The sequence below is a fragment of the Myotis myotis genome, unplaced genomic scaffold (assembly GCF_014108235.1).
Source record: "Myotis myotis isolate mMyoMyo1 unplaced genomic scaffold, mMyoMyo1.p scaffold_m19_p_13, whole genome shotgun sequence".
NCBI lineage: Eukaryota > Metazoa > Chordata > Mammalia > Chiroptera > Vespertilionidae > Myotis > Myotis myotis.
This window is the reverse complement of record NW_023416317.1, coordinates 50,862,080-50,883,266: the sequence shown is the minus strand read 5'-3', so window position 1 is coordinate 50,883,266 and position 21,187 is coordinate 50,862,080. Positions and strand designations below refer to the sequence as shown.

General features: G+C 53.8%; 1 protein-coding gene across 3 annotated transcripts in view; it reads right to left on the bottom strand.

Moving 5' to 3' along the window:
* The window catches only part of XYLB (xylulokinase), a 35,876-nt gene that overhangs the window by 3,421 nt on the left and 11,268 nt on the right, over nt 1-21,187 (bottom strand). For 2 of the 3 annotated variants that reach the window (XM_036333181.1, XM_036333180.1), the window contains exons 6-18: nt 20,512-20,640; nt 19,659-19,724; nt 18,415-18,487; nt 16,357-16,475; nt 15,435-15,516; nt 13,510-13,550; nt 12,839-12,954; nt 11,765-11,880; nt 11,047-11,120; nt 10,422-10,518; nt 7,173-7,231; nt 4,956-5,043; nt 1,552-2,272 (exon numbers count right to left, since the gene is read on the bottom strand). In XM_036333181.1, the coding sequence (XP_036189074.1) occupies nt 1,929-2,272; nt 4,956-5,043; nt 7,173-7,231; nt 10,422-10,518; nt 11,047-11,120; nt 11,765-11,880; nt 12,839-12,954; nt 13,510-13,550; nt 15,435-15,516; nt 16,357-16,475; nt 18,415-18,487; nt 19,659-19,724; nt 20,512-20,640 (1,404 nt within the window). In that variant the 3' untranslated portion in view covers nt 1,552-1,928. The other variant, XM_036333182.1, reaches the window with a different exon arrangement.

Sequence of the window (21,187 nt, the reverse complement as noted above, 5' to 3'; positions counted from 1 at the left end):
TCCGACTGCCAGCAGTCAGACATCGCCCGAGGGGTCCCAGATTGGAGAGGGTGCAGGCCGGGCTGATGGATGCCACCCCCCCCCCCGCCCCCCCCCGCATGAATTTCATGCACCGGGCCTCTAGTAGTAAATAAAATCTTGGGTACACCTATGTGTGTGGGTTACCCTGTCACCTGGAAAGTATGAGCTTCTGCTTCCAAACTATGCTGGGAACAATTCTCAGTGGTGTTTCTACATGTCACAGCTTTTGTTCCCCACCATCTTTCCAAGGACGTTTATACAGCAGCCTTGAAGACACAGAGAGTGTCACCCTCTGGGGGCACAGGGAACATTTTTTTGCCGTCTGGGATAACAAAGATAGTGACTCCTTTGGGGGCAAAGGTTGGACAGCATTGCTTGCCACTCCTTTATAAGGTTACAGGTTTCTAAGCTCAGGGTCCCTCCGTTGTGACACAGACACAGTGCGGGCACAGTATCCACCTGGGCCCACTCCGCATCACCCCAGGACACTTCAGGATGAAGCAAACATGAAGCTCACGCTGCCCGCTGGACCCCCGTGAATAATAAAGCCCTCTGCCTGCACCGCCCTGACCCTCGGCTGCAAGGACCTTCTGCAAACAGGACAGTGGTGGGGCCCATGCTGTGGCAGACCACCCAGACTGCCCTTCAGGAACGGAGAGCTTACTCCCCAGCCCTCAGCAGACAGCCCCCTTTGGGGGTGGCTTCAGCCATGGAGGGCTGCCTTACCCCATCCTGGGATGGCCTGCAGCCTGCATGCAATGACTGGCTGACATGGAGTATAAAGGCCTGGCCCCGTACCCCAACTGGGTAAAACTCTAAAGGGTCATCCCAGCTTCAGAAGTTCCTGTAGGGATGGCTGAGGGCTCCACTGGGACTGCCCTGCAGCTCACCTCCTCCTTTCCCTTCCACAGACTAGAGTCCCAAGAGTAGCCCCTCCTAAGTCCCCTGCATCCTTAATCAACATCTGACAGTTTGCTTTCCCGGGAACCTAACCTGTAACCGTGGGGGCCAACACACAGGGATTTCCTGGCCTGAGGGACTGCACGGCTGGCTGTCTAGGATCCAGACTTCAGATCTGAGTGCTAGACAGCCTTGTGCTTCAGCGACAGTCTTTCTGTGGCTTCTGTGACTGGTGAAACGGAAGGGCCTGCCCTGAGGCACACGGAACCATGAAGATGTGCCCAGCAATCTATCTGACCCCTGAGGCTGTAAAATCAGCAGTCACTGGTATCTGTGAATCTCAGCTGACAACCCGGCTTCTTTTACTCTGGTTCCTTGACAACTAAAAAAAAAAACAAAACCCTTTCATTGAGCACACCCACTTGAACGTAGGTGACAAAGAAAAACTTACCTTTTGAGAGGGCAAGGGGAGAACCCGGTTGGTTTTCACAGTGCAAATGCTATAAGCAAGTTCTGATGGCCTCTCACCTGAGCAGCTCCTGGGCTCGGGGTAGCAGCTAATCTGGGGCTTGGGGCGAACTTCACAACCTCCGAGAAGGGCACGCCTGTCCCAGCTGCGAGGCCTAGAAAAGGAAAGCTCAGTTCACGTCAGTGTATGTTGCAAACCAGGACACTAACCGGAAATAGCATTTTCTCTCTGGGGCGACAAAATGCTCTAAAACGGGATTAGGGCGATGGCTGCACCCCTCAGTAAATTTATTAAAAATCACTGAGTTGTATACTTACAACTGGGTCATTCTTATGTCATATGATCGTGCCCTGAAAAAACCATTAACACAGAGAGAGAGAGAGGAGAGAGAAATCTCAAGTGCAGGCCTCCTCAGCAGGGCCTGGTTTGTCTTGCTCACTGACAGACCTGTCGGTCCTCGGCTGAGCCCTGGCATCTAACAGAGGGGAGGGCCGCCTGCCTCTCCTCCTCACATTACTCATCCCTCCCATCGCCTCCATCACTCACTACATTCGAGCCAGCCCGTGGCTTTCAATCCCTCCTGCCTCAGAGCCTTTTCACTGGGTGGAATGTTCTTCTCTCTCCATGTACTTATTCTTTTGTCCTCGGATAAGCGGCGGCCAAGAACCGCACTGGCTTGGGAGGCTCCCTCCCCGGCCCCTCCGCCTCTCAGCACCATCGGCTCCCTCAGGGCACTTCTCACAGTTTCCGGCCACAGGTGTGATGGCGGTCCCTGCCTTGCTCTGTGAGGCCAGGGCCTGGGTCTCCACTGGCGCCTGGGGCCTCGCACACCACCTGCATACAGGAGGCACTCCATACTCACCAAGCAAACGCGTGGCAGTGCTGGAAAAGAGGGAAGGTTGCCGCAGGTGGGCAAGAGACAGTGAGGGGTCTGCAGGCCATTTAAGGAGGAGCATCGGACTGACAGGGAAACAACCCCACCAGGAGTGAAGGAGCCCACGGAAGAGGCGAGGCGTTTTCTATCCGAGGGCTGGAGGACGCCCACTAGGAGCTGTGTGGATGAGCGAAGAGGATGAGTGGTGCGGTGGCCAGCGGCGAGACTCATCAAAAGATCTAGCTCCCTTTCCACCCCTTCACGGGCTGCTGCGTGTGAAACTCATCCCCGGACCCAGCCGGGGAGAAGAGGTCTCTAGATGAAGTGGCTGAGGCACCTCGGGGTGGGAACTGATATGTTAGGACAGGGGTGGGGACCCTTTCTCTGCCAAGGGCCATTTGGATATTGATAACATCACTCGCGGGCCATGCAGAATTATCCACTTAAAAATTATGCCAAAACCGGTTTGGCTCAGTGGATAGAGCGTCGGCCTGTGGACTGAAAGGTCCCAGGTTCGATTCCGGTCAAGGGCATGTACCTTGGTTGCGGGCACATCCCCAGTAGGAGATGTGCAGGAGGCTGGTCGATGTTTCTCTCTCATCGATGTTTCTAACTCTCTATCTCTCTCTCCCTTCCTCTCTGTAAAAAATCAATAAAATATATTTTAAAAAAAATTAGCCTGCTATATTTGGTCTAACATTTAATTAACTCATCCCTAATGCCTTGGCCCGGCCAGACCGAATGATTTCACAGGCCTCATGTGGCCCGCGGGGCGGACATTCCCCCCCCCTGTGCTAGGTCTTAGTTCAGGTTTTGGTTTTGGGGGCAGAGTAGGGCAATGCCCCAGATAACCTTTGGCAACTAAGTAGGCACAGAAAAGGAAAGATGGGCGAGAAACGCATGCAGCAGAGCGGCAGAGTCCTCCCCAAAAAGGAGTTCTTTCCCTGCTTTGGCAGGAGGAGGAGGAGGAGGAGGAGGAGGAGGAGGGAGACCCAGGCTTCTCGTGGGCAACACTGAAGGCTGGACGATTGTGGACGTGTTTTCAAAGTCCTGAAGCGAAGTATTTTGAACTTAGAGTCCTCTGCCCAGCCAAGGTCACATTCTTTGGGAGGACAAAGCAAAGCTCTTGCTGGCCATGTGAGGCCTCAGAAAATTATCACCTACTGAATTCCCTCTTAAAAACGTATTTAGGTTGTATATTTCAACAAAAAAACTAGCATAGACTCAACGGAGAAACTGCAGTGAGTTAAAAAAAAAAGAAAAAAACCTCATAGGTAAGTGCAAGTAAAACCCAATACGATGTAAATTTTAACCGAAAACATAACTATCTGGAAATAAAGTGTCCACTGATCATGAGGCAGGAGCCGGTGTGAAGTGCTGTGAGGCGGATGGGTGTGGGGGGAAGGGAATAAAAGAGGTCATTATTAAGAGGAGGACATGGTCCCGAATTAACCCTCAGTGTCAGTAGGAAATGTGTGTTTTAAAAGGTGTGTTAAGCCTGGCCGGAGGGGCTCAGTGGTTGAGCGTCAACCCATGAACCAGGAGGTCATGGTTCAGTTCCTGGTCAGGGCACACAGCGGGCTTGATCCCTGGTAGGGGGTGTGCAGGAGGCAGCTGGTCAATGATTCTCATCATTGATGTTTCTATTTCTCTCTCCCTTCCACTCTCTAAAAAAATAAATGTATTACATATTATATGTTTTAAAGGTGTGTTAAAAAGTTAAAAGTAAACGTGTGAAGAATGGAACCTCTAGAGCAGTGGTTCTCAACCTTCCAAATGCCGCGACCCTTTAATACAGTTCCTCATGTTGTGGTGGCCCCCAACCATAAAATTATTTTCGTTGCTACTTTTAACTGTAATGTTGCTACTGTTATGAATCATCATGTAAATATCTGATATGCAGGATGTATTTTCATTGTTACAAATTGAACATAATTAAAGCATAGTGATTCATCACAAAAACAATATGTAATTATATACGTGTTTTCCGATGGTCTTAGGCGACCCCTGTGAAAGGGTCGTTCGACCTCCAAAGGGGTCGCGACCCACAGGTTGGCGACCCACAGGTTGAGAACCGCTGCTCTAGAGGGAAAAGACAAAGCCCTTAAGGTACATGGGCAGCCAGAGGAGCAGCCTGAGCCATCAGGGGGCAGAGAAAACTGACCAAATGGAAGGAAGAACGCTCTTGTGGGCACGTGCTGCTCCTGCCGCAACGCCCCCAGGTGGGGGGATTCCTTTACTACCAGGGGTGTGAGAGAGGCCTCCATGAGAGCCAAGACGCACAGGGCGCTGTCCAAGGTCCTGAAGCGCCTGGCTCCTAAGCCGTCGCGGTTGACTCAACGCCCGGCTCTTGCTGAAAAGACTCTGGGCTTCATCCACATCTCCTGCCCACCAGCTGTCCACACCCAGACACTCGTGCCCTCAGTATGCCTACGTCCATTCCCAATGAGCCTGTGCTGAGCCTGATCCTGACCAGGCCTCACTCAGGACCCTGCTACTCCTTCCCCACTTTACGTAGAGGATAAAGGGACTGAAAATTGGGGTTGGTTCTCGCCTTCTGGGAGGGAGAAAAATGAAGGTACAGCCGACAAGACTCCAATGTCCCAAAAGACTGGGTACATCCCAGTCTCCCCTTTCCACCCTCCTCAGCCCAGTGAGTGCCCACCCACTCTCCCCCATCCATCGACCTACCGTGGAAAGCTCGGTAAGCGGAGCCCACGCAGGCTGAGTTGGCGGTGTCTATGACATATACCGGGGCGCCAAACACATCCGCAAGCACCTGGAGAGGACAGAGGCTCTGACTGTGGCGAGTCACTCCTCAGAGGGAACACGGGGAGCCTGGCACACATTTTCCGGCTCTTCCCTCATCCATCTTCTGATGCCTCCCAGGACACCTCTACTGCCTTAAAGGAAGTGCACTTGGCCACGTGCCCGTGATAAAAGGGTCCGGATGACCTGCAGGAAGCCTCGAGTGGAGGACCACAGCTCTCCAGGCTGTCCCCGCACTGTCTAACCATGGCATCAAAGACAAGGAGGAAGATTTAGGAAGTATGCTTAGCAAATGGTCAAGGTGGAGACGGCTGGGTATCAGACTAATATTCACAAGCCCAAACCCAATGAAAAAGGGCATGTTTTATAGGAATAAATACAAAGTTTTCCATTCAGATCCTCCTAATAAATTGCATACACACAGAATGGGAGGCATGTGCTAAGAGGAGCTCACATGGAAAAGACGTGGGGGTCTTTTTTGTTGTTAATCCTCATCAGAGGACATTTTTCCATTGATTTATAGAGAGAGTGGAAGGGAGGGGGAATGACAGAGAGAGAAACATCGATGTGAGAGGGACATATCGATTGGTTGCCTCCCACAGGCACCCTGGGATCGAGCCTGCGATTGAGGTACGTGCCCTTGACCAGAATTGAGCCCAGGACCCTTCAGTCTGTGGGCCGACGCTTAATCCACTGAGCCAAACTGGCTAGGGCAAGACTTGAGGGTCTTAATTGAAAAGAGATATTGTAGTAGATGCCACTGATACCCCATATGTATCCCCTGACTGGCCTACTGTGCACCCCTCTCCAGATGCTATGAATATTGGCTACTAATGGCTCACAACTGTCCCTACTTAAAAGAACTACTCCCTTGCCCTAACCAGTTTGGCTCAGTGGATAGAGCATCAACCTGTGGACTGAAGGGTCCCAGGTTCGAGTCCAGTCAAGGCATGTACCTTGGTTGCGGGCACATCCCCAGTAGGGGGTGTGCAGGAGGCAGCTGATCGATGTTTCTCTCTCATCGATGTTTCTAACTCTCTATTCCTCTCCCTTCCTCTCTGTAAAAAATCAATAAAATATATTTAAAAGAAAAAAAAGAACTACTCCCTGCTGAACAGAGGCTGCCTCTCACAGGAGGTTATTTCCACTTTCCCAGGATGGCCAGTAGGCCCCCTTACCCCAAAACAAAAACAAGTCTGTGGTAGAGTTCCTGTTCCAGATCTCCCCACGGGATGGAGCTGAAGCCGACGCCAGCCAAAAGCACATCCTTGCTTGCCCTTCTGCCCTGCCTGCATCTCCCACCCCCTCTCCCAGGAGAACTCTCTCAACACATCACTTTATAGGAAATGCCCATTTCAGACTCTGCTTCTAGAGAATCTTACCTAAGGCAGGTATATTACAAGTCAAGAGTCAATGCAGTTATTCAAACAGCTAAGGCAGCCTCAGGCTACATCCCAAAATACTCAGCCCCAAGATGTAACAGCCTGATTGTCAGACATCTGCAGGTTGATCCAATTTTGGTCACATATTTCTAGCATCGTGGAGGATCAGAAAGACCGGGACCAAGTCCGGCAACTGTATTACAAGAGGAATGGTTGAGAAATCAGAGATCTTTACACTGGAAGGCAGAAGCTTTTAGGAAGGCAAGAACACTGGCATGCGATGTCAGGTTTGACGTGTGGGACAGGCACTTTCCATGTGACTACAGAGGCCGGTGCTGGGATCAGAGAGTGGAGTTAGACAGGGAGCGGATTTCCCGAGTCTAAGACAACCTGCTCACAGTGTAAGCTGCAAGGCAGCGGATCTGGCTTCCTGGGAGGGGAGGAGTGGGAACAGGCATTCCTCCTGCTGAATGCCTGGCTCTTGGAAGTAGCAGACATGGGCCCGGCCAGTGTGGCTGGATGGCTGAGCGTCAACCTATGAACCAGGAGGTCACGGTTCGATTCCCAGTCAGGGCACATGCCTGGGTTGCGGGCCCCAGTAAGGGGGCATGCAAGAGGCAGCCAATCAATGATTCTCTCTCATCATTGATGTTTCTCTCTCTCTCCCTTCTTATCTGAAATCAATTTTTAAAAAACAAAACAAAACAATTTTTTAAAAAGAATGAACAGATATGGGAGAGATCCTTTCAACACTTACTTGTAGTATGTCTCCGTTGTGAGATGCCCCTCCAGTGGCCAAAATCTTTGTCTTGGGCACTGCAAGGAGAAAGAAAAAAATGACTGGCCGTTCCCCGGGTTCTTCAGCCACAAAGGGCTTGTGTCGGCCATTGCTTCTTGCTTATCACAGAGGATGGGGGGAGAGACCCCAAGCTGGTTCTGTCCCCTATAATCAGCTTGTGCGGCTGCTGCCTACCCACCTCTTAACATCATCTTTTTCTTTTAATTACTAAAAATCTCTCAACAAAACAGGGAAGAAGGGACCTTAATTAAATGGATGAAGGCCATATGTCCAAAATGTACAACACACATCATTCTTAACAGAAACATCTAGAAGCATTCTCTTTAAGACTTGTGTGCTGCCTGGCCGGTGTGGCTCAGTGATTGAGCATCATCGACCCATGAACCATGAACAGTTTGATTCCTGGTCAGGGCTCATGCTAACTGATGGATTCTCCCTCATCATCGGTGTTTCTCTCTCTCCCTCCCTCTCTGAAATCAACAGAAATATATTAAAAATGAAACAAAAATAGCCTCTCTGCCTGACTGCAGGGAAAGCACCATGAAGAAGGCTTTTGATAAACTTCAGGGATTGCATGCACAAAGGAAACACTAGCAGGACTATAGCAAGATAGAAATAAGCCCATAAAGAAGACTGGAAGAACTTCCAGCTGGTGCAAGGGGCTGGAAGAGGAGATTCTAAGTCGTTTTCTTTACTTTCCAAACTTGCTAAGATAAGGTTTTATTGCTTTTACAAACCAACCTCAACAAAATGAATATATACACAGAAACATAAGCTGAAAGGGACCACGGTGTTAGCCCAGTGCAGATGGGTACATGTCTGTCAGTGTCTAAACATCAAGAGAGCGATGGTTCTTTAAATAAAGCATCTGTAGCCAGTAGCTAAGAACTCAGAGTCTGGCCCTAGCTGGTTTGGCTCAGTGGATAGAGCATCGGCCTACGAACTGAAGGGTCCCAGGTTCGATTCCAGTCAAGGGCACATGACCGGGTTGTGGGCTCAGTCCCCAGTAGGGGGGCATGCAGGAGGCAGCGATCAATGACTCTCTCTCATCACTGATGTTTTTCTCTCTCTCTCCCTCTCCCTTCCTCTCTGAAATCAATAAAAATTTAAAAAAAAAGAACCAAGAGTCTGGAGCCAGAAGCTTGGTTCAGCAGCTCTGCCAGCCTCAAGGTGCTAAGCAAGCGACCTAACCCGTTTCCTACTTTGGGAAGTGGGAGTAATACCAGCACCTACCTCGGAGCGCTGCTGTTAATAAGGAATGAGTGCTTAGAACCAGGCTGGGCACACAGTAGGTGCTTAATAAATGTTAGGAGCTATTAACCAGCCCTACATCAAGTGCCTCTTTATTCTCTTTAAACACTATTTAACAAGATTAGGGCTGATCAAGAAGGAACCCAAGCGGGTCCATCCACATAGCAGCAGGAAGATGACGCCTCTTAGTGCTGCGGGGGGCGTTGGGAGGGTGTGGGGGGGAGTGTAGGTGTGTGTGTAGGGGGAGCAAGCTCATTCATTTACATGATCCTGTTGGAGAGGAACCCAGCAGAGCTGGCGAACAGGTTTGATTGTGCTTTTAGGCTCGTTAAGAGGATAAGTAACTTTATGCTGTTTTGCACAGGAAATGCTTTAGAGGCTGGGAATGATGGCTTGATCGCATTACCTTCCTGAGCCCAGGAGGAACTCCCTGCCCTCGCTGCCTCTCCCTGCACGCCCAGCTGCCCCTCCTGACAGCTAGAGAACCCTTCCAACCACAGCAAACAGCTGTGTCTGCTCTCGAATTTGGTGTACACGGGATCCTGCCACATGTATTTGGTTTTGGCTTCTTTTGCTCAGACTTCCATTGGTGAGATCGATTCTGTCCCATGCGGTTGAGGCCAGGCCCTTTTCACTTCTGTGTACTATCACGTTGTGTGAACGCCCACAAGGCACGGATCCTGGCTGTCATCAACGGGTATTGGGTTGTTCCCCATGTGAGGCGTCAAGCACAGAGCCCTGATGCATGGTCTCCGGCACGTCTTTGGAGAACACGCTTACATACTTCTGACACACGTTCGCCGAGGGCTGTGCCTGCAGCTTAGTAGGTGCTGCCTAACAGGTCTTCAAAAGGTCTCCCTGATGCTTATTTTTTAATATCTGCTTACTTGGTGGGTTCAAAAGCATAACACATGCTGCCTAGAACTTAGACTGCCCATGAAAGTGCCCAGAGGAGGCCAAGCGAAGGGGCTTCAGTTTTCTACCTTCTCTAGTGACAACCGCTGCTGCCCAGAGGGACAAATACATGTTAGAAACCTGGTTTCCTTGCAAAACCCCAGACCATACCAACGCCATCAGTACGGGGGACTCACTCACCTCCTAAAGCCGCCCATTCCATAGCTCGAGTTCTGAGGAACCCCCTTCTCCCCCATGGGCTCCCCGAGCCCTGGTTCTGCCGCTCTGTCCCAGACCTCTCAGTGTGGACAGTGGCTCCACATCCCCCTCCTCCCTATCCGAACTGAAATGCCCAGAACTGTGCCCCCAGGGAGGTGGGACCTGGCAGGCGAGATGGAGGTCAAGGTCCAGCCATGGCATCAGCCCAGACCTATCCCACCTGCGTGCCCATGTCCTCAGGGCCCAGGTCTTGAGACATTCAGTTTGCAGGTTGGAGCTTAGGGTTACAGAAAGATTGCCGAGCCCGGCTGGTGTGGCTCAGTGACTGAGCGTCTATCTATGAACCAGGAAGTCACGGTTCAATTCCCGGTCAGGTCACTACCCTGGTTGCGGGCCCAATCGCCAGTGGGCGTCGTGCAGGAGGCAGCCAATCAATGATTCTCTCTCATCATTAATGTTTCTATCTCTCTCCTCCCCTCCCTTCCTCTCTGAAATCAATACAAATATATTTAAAAAAAGAAAGAAAAAAATATATTTTAAAAAAAGAAAGAAAGATTGTCAAGTCCTATAGCTCCTGGCCTGGAGATGAGGCTACAGGGGACAGAGCGGGCAAACAGGAACACCTGTCCCCTCGTGTGGGTTGCCCACAAGAGCCAGTCACCTCATTTTCAGGCCCCACCAGGGTCAGGCTCCTCTTCTCTCCCGCCTGAGGCCCCTGCGATGGAGCCTTAACAGACAGACCCCGCCAGGCCACGTCTGACGGCCGAACAGGACCTCAAGCCCCGCGGTGCGAGCGAGACCCCGGCTCCCGCCCCAGAACACAGCCCGCCACCGCTCACTTACGGACTCGATAGCCCAGGCCCTCGGCATGAATCCTCTTGGCCAGGAACTGTCCTTCAATCAGTGCTCGGATCTCCACATCCGCAGGGAACGCTGGGACCTGTGTCCAGGAGACAGCGAGCACGGAGTGAGGAGCTCTCACTGTCCACTCATGTGTGTGTTAGCATGTTAACCAATGACCCCGGCTCAGAATGCATGACTCAGGCCTCCAGTGGATCTCAGGCATAGCTGCTGACTCCCCACATTAAGCATGCACCCTGGCACATCAAAATAAATTATTTTAATTGATTTGAGAGAGAGTAAGGGAGGAAGAGGGGGGAAGAGCAAGGGGGGGGAGGGGAGGAAGAGGAGAGAGAGAGAGAGAGACCTCGATTTGTCGTTTCAGTTATCCATGCATTCATTGGTTGGTTCTTGTATGTGCCCCGACCAGGGATCAAACCCGAAACCTTGGCGTATTGGGACGACTCTCTAACCAACTGAGCTACCCGGCCAGAGGCTCAAAAACGTTTGTTTTATCAGGGATGAGTGAATGAATGGAGCCCCTAAAAGGAGCATCATTCCATAGGCAACTGTTAAATGTAACACTCAGAACTGGAGCCGACGCAGCTCCAATACACGTAGCACATACCTCCCGGTTTTCTGGACTAAACCTATGACGCCCGATCATTTCAGGGGTGATCTCCTTGACGTCAAAATAAAAACCTGAAACAGACCAGGAAGAGATTAGCCGTCAGCGATCAAAAGCAAAAGGTGGGCGTCTCAAGACTTAGAAAAAGGGCGGGGTGCAGCGACCCCACATCTCTGTCGCTGGGCCCCACTCACCCACGGGAGGACATCTACGAATACTCTCAGTCCCTTGCCCTCCGGCAGGACAGAGGGCATCTGGAAAGGCCTCGGCAAGTTTCCTTAGACAGCTCTCCCTATGCTCACCTGGCAGCCAGGCCACGGGCAGCTGCCCCACTAGCCCTGAAATACCTGCCCACGCCCCCTCCCTGCTCAGAGGCCTGTTCCAGACGCTGGGCACTTTTCCTAACAGGACCTGGTGCCTGCAGCAGAAAGCTGTGCACAGGATGCACCAGGAGGGAGCAGGCACTGTGGCTGCCACCGCTGAGGCTGCCACCAGGCGCTCCAAGTGGGCAGGAGATGCAGCGATGGCCCCATCTTCCACTCAGAACACAGGGTCTCAGACCAGCTGTCAGGCCCATGGAGCACAAGTGTAGACACACAGGGCTCTCCTGGGCCTCTCCCTGGCCCTCCTCTCCCCCTACTCACGGGGCGCCAGGCCCTGCCCCTTCCACAGGCAGCTGCTGCCCCTCCCCGGGCCTGCGCAGCACCCACCAGCCTACCCAAGTTTCCGCCATTCCCCATCTCCGTGGACCGCAGTGCCTTCGAGAACTCGCTCCAGGAACCGGAAGCCGACTCGTCGCGGATCTTCTCTCTCATGAGCGAGCCATTCTTAAAGCTGCAGAAGTGCACACAACCCTGAGGGAGCGCCCCAGTGCTCGCTGACTGGACACACGTGTTGCCAAGAAGAGGAGCTGCAGGTCAGGCTGGACCACAACCCCCAGCCACTGCGTGGCAGGGATCTGCGGCTCTCCCTCAAGTACCAGGCCCAGCTCAGGTCCCAGGAATCACCTGGAAACGCACTTGTCTCGGGCCGTTTACAGAGGAGGCTGCCACAGAGGAGCCCCAAGAGGGGCAGGGAGCTGGGGTTCTGCACGCGGTACCACCTGCACAACGGGGAGGGGCTGGCTAGATCTGCTAGACCCACATATTCCCCAGCAGTTCCTGGGGCATAGAGGCTCAGAAACCTCCCTCAGTAGTTTTCAGCAAGTGTCTGAAGGCCTGTGCTCAGCGCACCCCCTTCCTGTAGGAACGGAATCGACCATGTGCCAAACACGTCATCACAGTACAAAGTAAACGCTCCCCTTCTCCTCGGGTTATGAACAAAGCGTGGCCCAGACATGCTAGGGCCGTGGTCGGCAAACGGCGGCTCGCGAGCCACATGCGGCTCTTTGGCCCCTTGAGTGTGGCTCTTCCACAAAATACCACGTGCGGGCGCGCGTACAGTGCGATTGAAACTTCGTGGCGCATGCGCAGAAGTCGGTTTTCGGCCTGGGCGAGTCTATTTTGAAGAAGTACTGTTGATATTTGGCTCTGTTGACTAATGAGTTTGCCAACCACTGTGCTAGGGCGTCTGCCCCAGGCCACACACAGGCTGAGCACCCAGGGTGTGGGTGCTAGGGCTGGAATTGGGACCTGGGTTTGGGGGACTCCAGGTCCTGAGTTGCTCCCACCCAGCTCTGTGTCAGCAGGACCCAGTGCGTCCGGGGTCTCAGCTGCCCACAGGAGCCTGCTCAGTGGGACAACCTGGGGTGCTCCCGATGGGGGCAGACGGCCTTCCTCCCCACCCAACCTACCACAGCAGCGCCATGTAGTGCCGGGGGTCGACCGGGCTGCAGAAGATGTGGCCTTCCAGGGCGGGCGTGGGCTCCTGGAGCCAGAGGAACAGGGTGTCGCTGGTGCCCAGGCTGATCTGAGGAGAGATGGGCAGGGTGAGGTACCCCGTCCTTGCCCAGCTCCACCGCCCTGACCCCAACGCTTCCCTCCTTGTGCTGCAGACCGCGGAGTAAAGGCCACTTCCGGGGAGAAACCTCTTCTGACCCTCCCACACCACAGGAGCCCAAGGTCAGCTCCCCAGATACAGGCTGTCCCGGATCCTATGGGCTGACCTTCTAGAACTCACCACAACTGCGTCTAACTAATGGTGTGGGTGATGGATGACTAGTTCCCCAAGCGACTGCCCACTACACCCAGGAGGGCTTGGGTGGTGTCTGCCTTTCTCACTGGGGAGCTCACATCCTCACACCTTCTGCCACTGTGCCCGCCAGGACTGGCCACTGTCAAGGCGGGCAGAGGACTCAGCCAAGGCAGATGGCCTTCTAAGAGAGAAGATGTGGGCAGGCCCTGGGTCTCCCTGTCCCCTCCCTCCGCTGCCTTTTGGAACCAGCAGGCCCTCTGATAGGCAACTACGATGAACCCCAGGGCAGACAGAGCTGGCTCCACCTGTGGGCGTGAGCAGTCACCTTACCGCAATGTCACCTTCCTCCAGCCTCATGCCGGCCAGCGATGCTGAGGATGGGAGGGGAGCCTCTGGTTAGACACTTCGGAGCCAGGGAGCAAACGACAATCGCCCCCCAGATGGGAGCACAGCCGCCACCCCCCTCCCTGAACCCACATGCTAAGGGTAGAGGCAGGAACAGGGTGAGCTGAGGGCTCAGGAGGTCCCCAAAGGAAGTCCCAGGGGGGAGAGAGTGGAGGCTCTGTGATCAGGGCCTTTGATTTGGGCTGGGACCTCTTCCCTAAGGCAGTCCACACTCCCCAGCCACCGTCAGGGGCTCCCAGGAGCGCCGAAAACAGAGGGGGCCAGATCAAGACACCAGGGCACATACGGCAGAAAAAGACAGACGTGAGGCGGCAGTGAGGGGCTTTCCCTGGCCCAGGGGTAGGGAAAGGGCCGGGTTATGTGGCCTACACAGCAATCTCGATCTGCCTTGTTCACTGACAACTGAAAGAAGGCCTGTCACGTAGTAGATGCTCACTAAACATCGGGAGAATGAATGAATGAGTGAAAGGAGAAGTGTGGGAAGAGGTGGACTCAGATATTGCTGATGAGGTGCAAGCAGCAGTGTGTGTCAGAGCCTTGGGTCCAGGAATCCCCCCGAGAGCGTATCCTCTAGGCCCCAGAGTCCAGGGACAAGACTCAACACAGGATGTGCACCTCAGCATTTGCACCGGAAGCCACACCAACCTCCACCACAGCGGACTGGGGAAATCAATGCTGGGACAATTGCACCGAGACAACCATGAAAATGTTGGACACAAGCCTGTCCTGGTGGGTTGGACATAAAAAGAAGGTCGGAAGGACAGCCATCACTTCTACTGTCAGGCCTTCAGTGGGTGGGGAGTTTGGACTGCTTTAGGGAAGTGGCTGGTTCCAGCCCAATTTTAACTGTTTATGGATGATTTTTACATCCTTCCTTTGGTTTGTCAGTATTTCATTTTTTTTCTGCAATGAAGAGGCATCCCTTGTGAATAAAACAACAGCATAAGCTTTTGTTCGTCTGCCTGTTATTGTTGTTTTAATGAAGGTGCAAAAAATGTATTATTTAAAGCAACAGCAGCCTGAAGATGAGACTCAGGGAGGGACTGGCCTGAAACCAAAGTCCAAGAAAAGGATAGAAAGCTGCTTCTTTGCCATTTCAGCTCACACGTGCCCAGAAGTGGACACTTCAGGGGTTAGAAGCAAGCCCAGTATCCTCCCGGGCGGGCGTTCTTCTCGTTGGGAGAGGAGTAAGAACTAACACATGCTCCTAAGGCAGTGACAGCGAACCTATGGCACGCGTGTCAGGGGTGACACGTGAACTCACTTTTTTGGTTGATTTTTCTTTGTTAAATGGCATTTAAATATAGAAAATAAATATCAAAAATATAAGTCTCTGTTTTACTGTGGTTGCAAAGATCAAAAAATTTCTATATGTGACACAGCACCAGAGTTAAGTTGGGGTTTTTCAAAATGCTGACACGCCGAGCTCAAAAGGTTCGCCATCACTGTCCTAAGGAGACTCAATGAACTTATTTTCACTTTGAAAGGAAAACAAGGTGTGTGCATGAGGAATAAGCCCGTAGATCAAATGACAGGTTAGGGACTCAAAGCCAGGTCCCAGAGGAAGGGTTAGAGGGAGTGGGAGGTTTAGCTTGGACCAGAAACGGCAGGTCTAGGAGCGGTGGGCAGGACTGCCTTCCTTGATCACTGTCAGTTTTCTCCTGGGCGGGGAGGCGGCCTTGTGGCTCCTGAGGACAGGCAGGGCCACGGTGGGGCAAGTCCAGGGGGCCAGCTTTCAGGAGTGGAGCCTGCAGCCAGGAAGGGCAGGGCTCCACCCCAGGGGGCTTCACAGAGGCCAGGCTATGGACCAAGGCAGGCTCCCTGGGGAGCGATACCCGCCAGGAACTCACCTGGGTTGTCCCCAGTGAAGGCCACCACTTTACATCCCGAAGGAAATCCGTAGCGCTGGACGTAGTAGGAAGAAACGGGCCCCTGAGGAGGAAAAGCCGGGACCCTCTGCTGAGGCCAAGCCCGCCTTCCCAGCACAGCGTCCACCCGCAGGCCACGGGACTGGGACCGGCTCCAGGTCACAGCCCGGAGCCGCATCACTCCCTGTGGCAAACCGGGATGTCCCTCCTGTTCACAAAAGGCCAGAGGAGCCCCGGACAGGTCATCCCACCACCTCGAAGACCACTTGATGTTGAGAGCCAAGGTCACCAGAGCAAGCCCATCTGCAACTTGGACATGTCACGAGAGCTTCAAATTCTGGATGTAGCATGAAAACTAAGCAAATGAATTACCGGGCCCAGCCATCGGATTAAGAACCACTGGGCAGCCCTGGCCGGGGAGCTCTGTTGGTTCGAGCATCGTCCCCCTACGCCAAGGTTGGGGGTTCCATCCCCGGTCAGGGCACATACAATAACCACCAATGAATGCATTCGTAAGAGCAGCAGCAAACAGATGTTTCTCTCTCCCTGCCTCTCTCTTTAAAATTAATAAACATTAAAAAAAAATAACTGGACACATGAACGCAGATGTCAACGGTCTAAATAAAATAAACCCAAAAGGCAGTGCTGGGAGGGGGTCCCCCAGGAACCAGGGCCCTCGGGCGCCTCCACGAGCTGCTGTGGGACCAGAGGGCAGGGACCCCTCTAGACAGATGCGTAATCTTTAGAAAGCACAGTCAGGAAAAGCAAGCGTTTTTCCCCCTTCCCCTGACTTTACTTTAGTCCTGAAAGTTTAAAATACATGGTAAGATTTCCTGGTGTCTGGGAAGAAAGGTTTGTTCCCTCCAGCTCTTAAAGGAGCCACGTCCCTGGAAAGAGGACCTACCACAACTGAGCATGACGGTACCGGGGGGCCCAGCTTCTCCTCTAAATGGGGTGCACAGGCACCAAGGCAAGCCTGGGCCCAGACTTTGTCCTGGATCTGCAACAAGTTCATTCCAGAACCTATGGACGGCAGGAAACAAGAATTAGAAACATCTTGCAAAAATGCACAGATCTGGGAGGGCGGATCATGCTCTCGCAGCAAACTTGGACCAGCGGAAGGTGTACCATGTGCCTGGGTCACGCTGGACCCAGCCAGCCAGCCGCCAGCAGGGCCCCGGGAAACACAGGCCCCGCCCCACCACCGCTTCTTCCAAATACTTCCTCAACAGCTCAGACACCACGGCTACCTGGAAAGCTGCTGCTCCCAGACCTGGCCGCGGCCTGGCCAGGGGAGGAGAATATGTTGACAAGGAACTGCTCTGTGTCCCCTGAAGTTCAAGCTGTCTCCTCAGAGGTAGCCCACTGCTGATGTGGGCCAGCCCTCAGGGACTTCCCAACCACATCGAACTTCGGGGAGAGCGCTCAGACACCCCTCCCCTTCCTCCTGCTCCTCCCTGAGCTCACCTCGTCTTGGCTACCACGATCTATTTCTCCCAAGGCTTTCCTCGGGATGGGGAAGGGGATGGAACCGGGAGCACAGGTGGAGGCAGACAGGGGGCTGGGGCAGGGATGGAGTCACCTGCCCATGAGAGGCAGCTGGTGAGTTAGGGGGTGATTCCTCGGGTGAGGGAGCGGAAGGCCCAGCGGAGGCTGAAGATCGCGGCCCTCCGGCGTGCCCACGTGCCTACGGGAGCAGTGAGCAGCTTGTGACCTGCCCCAGAGGCACTCTGCCTCAGGGAGAGGTGGGGAGCACAGTGCACACCCCGCTCGTCCACGTGTAAGTTCTGCTGATCTGAGTTCTACACCATTAGCTGCAGGGGCCTTTACTTCTCCAGACTGTGAGTGAAGCTGGGGGGTGGGGGGCACTCCTTAGCCGCCCCATTTTTCCACCCTGAAAACTCGAATAACGTCTGGAACACGACAGCACTCGAAAACTTCAGCTGGATTCCCGGGGGCTGAGAGCACTCACTCTGTTCTGAAGCCACTTTCCCGGGTCTGGGCTCCTGCTCTACATCCTCCTCTGCTTCTGGTCACGCCTGCAGCCTAGGCCCACCCAAGAGTTCCTTCCGTACCTCCTCCCAGCCTTCCTCCCTCCCTGCTACCATTTCCATTTAGTTTTGTTCAGGCTTTTTATTTTATTTTTCTAAAATATGCTTTTACTGATTTCAGAGAGAGGAAGGGAGAGGGAAAGAGGGATAGAAACATCGATGAAAGAGAAACGTAGATCCGCTACCTCCTGCACGCCCTCCCCCCACCCCCAACTGAGGACCGAGCCTGCAACCTGGGCATGTGCCCTGACTGGGAATTGAACCGGCGACCTCCTGGTGCACGGGATGACTCTCAACCACCTGAGCCATGCTGTCTGGGTTTTGTTCAGGTTTTCATTCCAGAAGCTCACAACTCCCAGGAGTTTCCCAAATGTGAACAAAAACGTCAATATCAAGATTGGCCCCGGCTCACACCCGAGTCCTGGTGTTCACGCCTGGGAGGTCCTCGCCTCCCCACACCTGGGTGGGTCTGTGCGACCGTAGGCAGGGGCAGAAGTGATGGCACCTCAATTCCCAGATTAGGGTGTCAGTCCTTCCTGGGGGAATCCAGCCGTGTTGTCATTAACAGCCCCCCAGGAACCGAGGCCTCTGACCAACAGGCCTGTGTGTGAACCTGGATCCTCCAGCCCATCACGCCAGCTGGACGCCCCCTCACGAGAGCTCCTGAGCCAGAACCACCCGGCTAAGCTGCCCCCACATTCCTGACCTTCAGAGACCCTGGGCAAAGAAACATTTGTGACCTGCAGCAGCGAAGTGCTCGGGTCGCTGCCAACAGCAAGGTAACTAACACCCTCCCTGCCTGGCAGCAGATAATAGGCCTGAAAGACTGGCACCGGCCAGGTGGACGAGGCTCCCGCTGCCTGCGCGCCCCCTGCACGGGCACACGCCCAGGACTCCGCAGGCCCACTCACCGTCACTGTAGTCAATAGGGCAGTAGGACCCCAGGAACAGGGAAGCGGCGAAACTGCTGACCAAGGAAATTCTCTGTAAGGGAAGGAAACTGAGATATGACTCACTTCCATATATTCTAAGCCAGCGGTCGCCAACCTTTCGGACCTCACAGACCACCAGTGGATCTGCGGACCACCGGTTGGCGACCACTGCTCTAAGCAACTGAATACTCTCTCACACAACACACACACACACACACACACACACACACACACACACGAAGAGCTTTATATTGTGAGCAAGATGCCCCAGTAATGGCTGTGGCATCTCACCCCACAGGTTCTGACAGTCCATACAACTGTCAAGTTGAACAGAGAAAGGCACACTCAGGGGAGCGGGTTTTCCACCCGGCATCCAGGGAGTGTGGTGCCGACTTCCTGCCTCCTCTTCTGTGGTCGCTGTATCTCAGCGGGTCTCAACCTGTGGGTCACGACCCCTTTGGCGGTCGAACGACCCTTTCACAGGGGTCGTCTAAGACCATCCTGCATATCAGATATTTACACTACGATTCATAACAGTAGCAACATTACAGTTATGAAGTAGCAACGAAAATAATTTTATGGCTGGGTCACCACAACATGAGGAACTGTATTTAAAGGGCCAGGAGGTTGAGAACCACTGCTGTATCTAGTCACAAGGGAAGTGGGATGTGTGATCGCAGGACTCAGACCCCAAAAAGACGCTTGAGGGTTCAGAGCAAGAATCAGTGAAAGCCGGCCCCTAGGAAGCTTTCGATTGGCCCAGACAGGAGCTGCAGGAACGGATAACAGATTTTAGATGTCAGCTGGGGGGGTCTTTGCTTCCACAAGGGAACCACGGGCCCCTGGACCAGGGCAGAGAACGCCCACACCTCCTGCCCCCATCAGCCACCTCTGTCCTGTGTTTCCCACAGAATTCAGAGCGGGCTTTCCACCCCTGCCCACAGCCTACATGGCTAATGCTGCAAAGTAATCCTGAATCATTATAATGTAAATTGGATGTTAACTTCCAAGATTAAAAAGGCCCGTTGGGCCCAGCCACAGAAACAAGCAAATTGTTTTCCAAATGAGAAAAAGAAGCAAAGTGAATGTATCATTTTTAATGTCCGCTAATCAATGTCTGTGTTTTTTCCCATCAATGCACAGGAGATGTATTTCTGGTAAAGATAAGTATTAGAAAAGGAATTCAACTGTGACTTTCAATCAAGTAGGAACGTTTAACCAACCTCCGTGTGTGAGTAGGCCTCGGGGTTCTGCTGGTAAATCTTTGCAATTTGGTTTCCTGTAAATCGCTGAAAAAAAGACGGCAAACTCTTAAAAACCCAAATCCTACGTGGAATGAGCAGCTCCATGCTCTGGAAATCCGTTAGTACGTGAAGACTTTCAAAAGGCCTCAGCAATGCTTGGCACCAGCTGGCCATCTGAGTGACCAAGCCTCACTCGGGACTGACAAGCAGCGAGGCCTGCTCTGATCACAGCACCCGTGCAGGGGACTCGGGGGTCCCTTCCCCACCCACATCCTTCTGACCTCAGGTGGCCCCAGTGGGGTTGGCCCTGTCCCCAAAACCTGTGCTCCAGCGAGGGTTGCATGACCCCACTGGGGCTGGGCCGGTGACAGCCACCCGTGGGTGGGGTGGGGCCTTCGCTGAGGCCAGCAGGAAACAGGCACTCTTTTTATTTTTTCATTTTGCCAGGAACTGTATTGTCTTACAAACACTGAGTCCTTTTAGCTTCAAAACTACCCAAAACCTGAGTGAGAGAGGCTGAAAGCAAGGCACCATCGTCACCCCGGCTGACGTGAGGAGCACAGCCGTGTTCACACCTGGGCACACACAGGGGAGGCCTGCCCTTGCCTGACGGGCAGCACAAGGAGGCAGGACGGCCTTGATCGGAACCCGGGACCAGAGTGCCTAGTCCTGGCTCCTCTGTGACCCCACCCGGCCTCATGTGATCCCCACAGGGACCGGCCACGAGCTGTGTCCTCCCAGACACCCAGAAAAAAGGGACTGGAGCCAACTACCAGACCTTCCTCCCGGTCCCAGCCCCAGCCCAACCCAGCCCAAGGCAAGCCCTGCTCACCTCGTAGGCACGGGAGCCGGTGAGGCAGCTGAGAGCCTGGGCCCCGCCCACGGCGGCCTCCAGCTGGCGGCACTGGGCTGTGGTGCTGGAGTCCATCCACACCGGGCAGTCGTGGATGGAGAAACAGGCCTGGAGAGAAGGGGCCAGGGCTCAGGCTTGCGCTCTGCCCGCTGGTGCAGGCACCTCTGAGCAGGTGTGGGCGCCTCTTTCCTGGATATGACCTTGGGAGGCTTAAGGGCAAACCCACCATGCCCACACCTCAGCCTGGCCCACTGGGATCTCTCCCAGAAAGCTCAAGGTGGAAGGTTCTGGGGAGGATGCCCAAGTGCCCCAGGCGATGCTAGATGTGGGCGGGAAAGGATTCGTGCCACTCTGCCGGGGCACCTGGAGCCTGGGAGGAGAGGAGAAGCCAGAGCCGGCTTCCAGCATCAGGAGGCATCCGGCCCCATGAGGAGATTCCCAAGGGACCATGAGCCGGAGTCGGGCTGGGCAGGAGGGACCGTGTGATGAGGGCTGCTAGCACCTGACCCTTTGTCCAGACACCAGGTATGCCCACTGCAGGGGGGCAGGGCAGACCCGACTCACAGGACTACCACCCAAACACCTTCCTACCCCCCGACAATGCTCAAAGCCTCACACCTCAGGGCCTTCCTTTCCCCTCTAGAGAAGTTTCTTG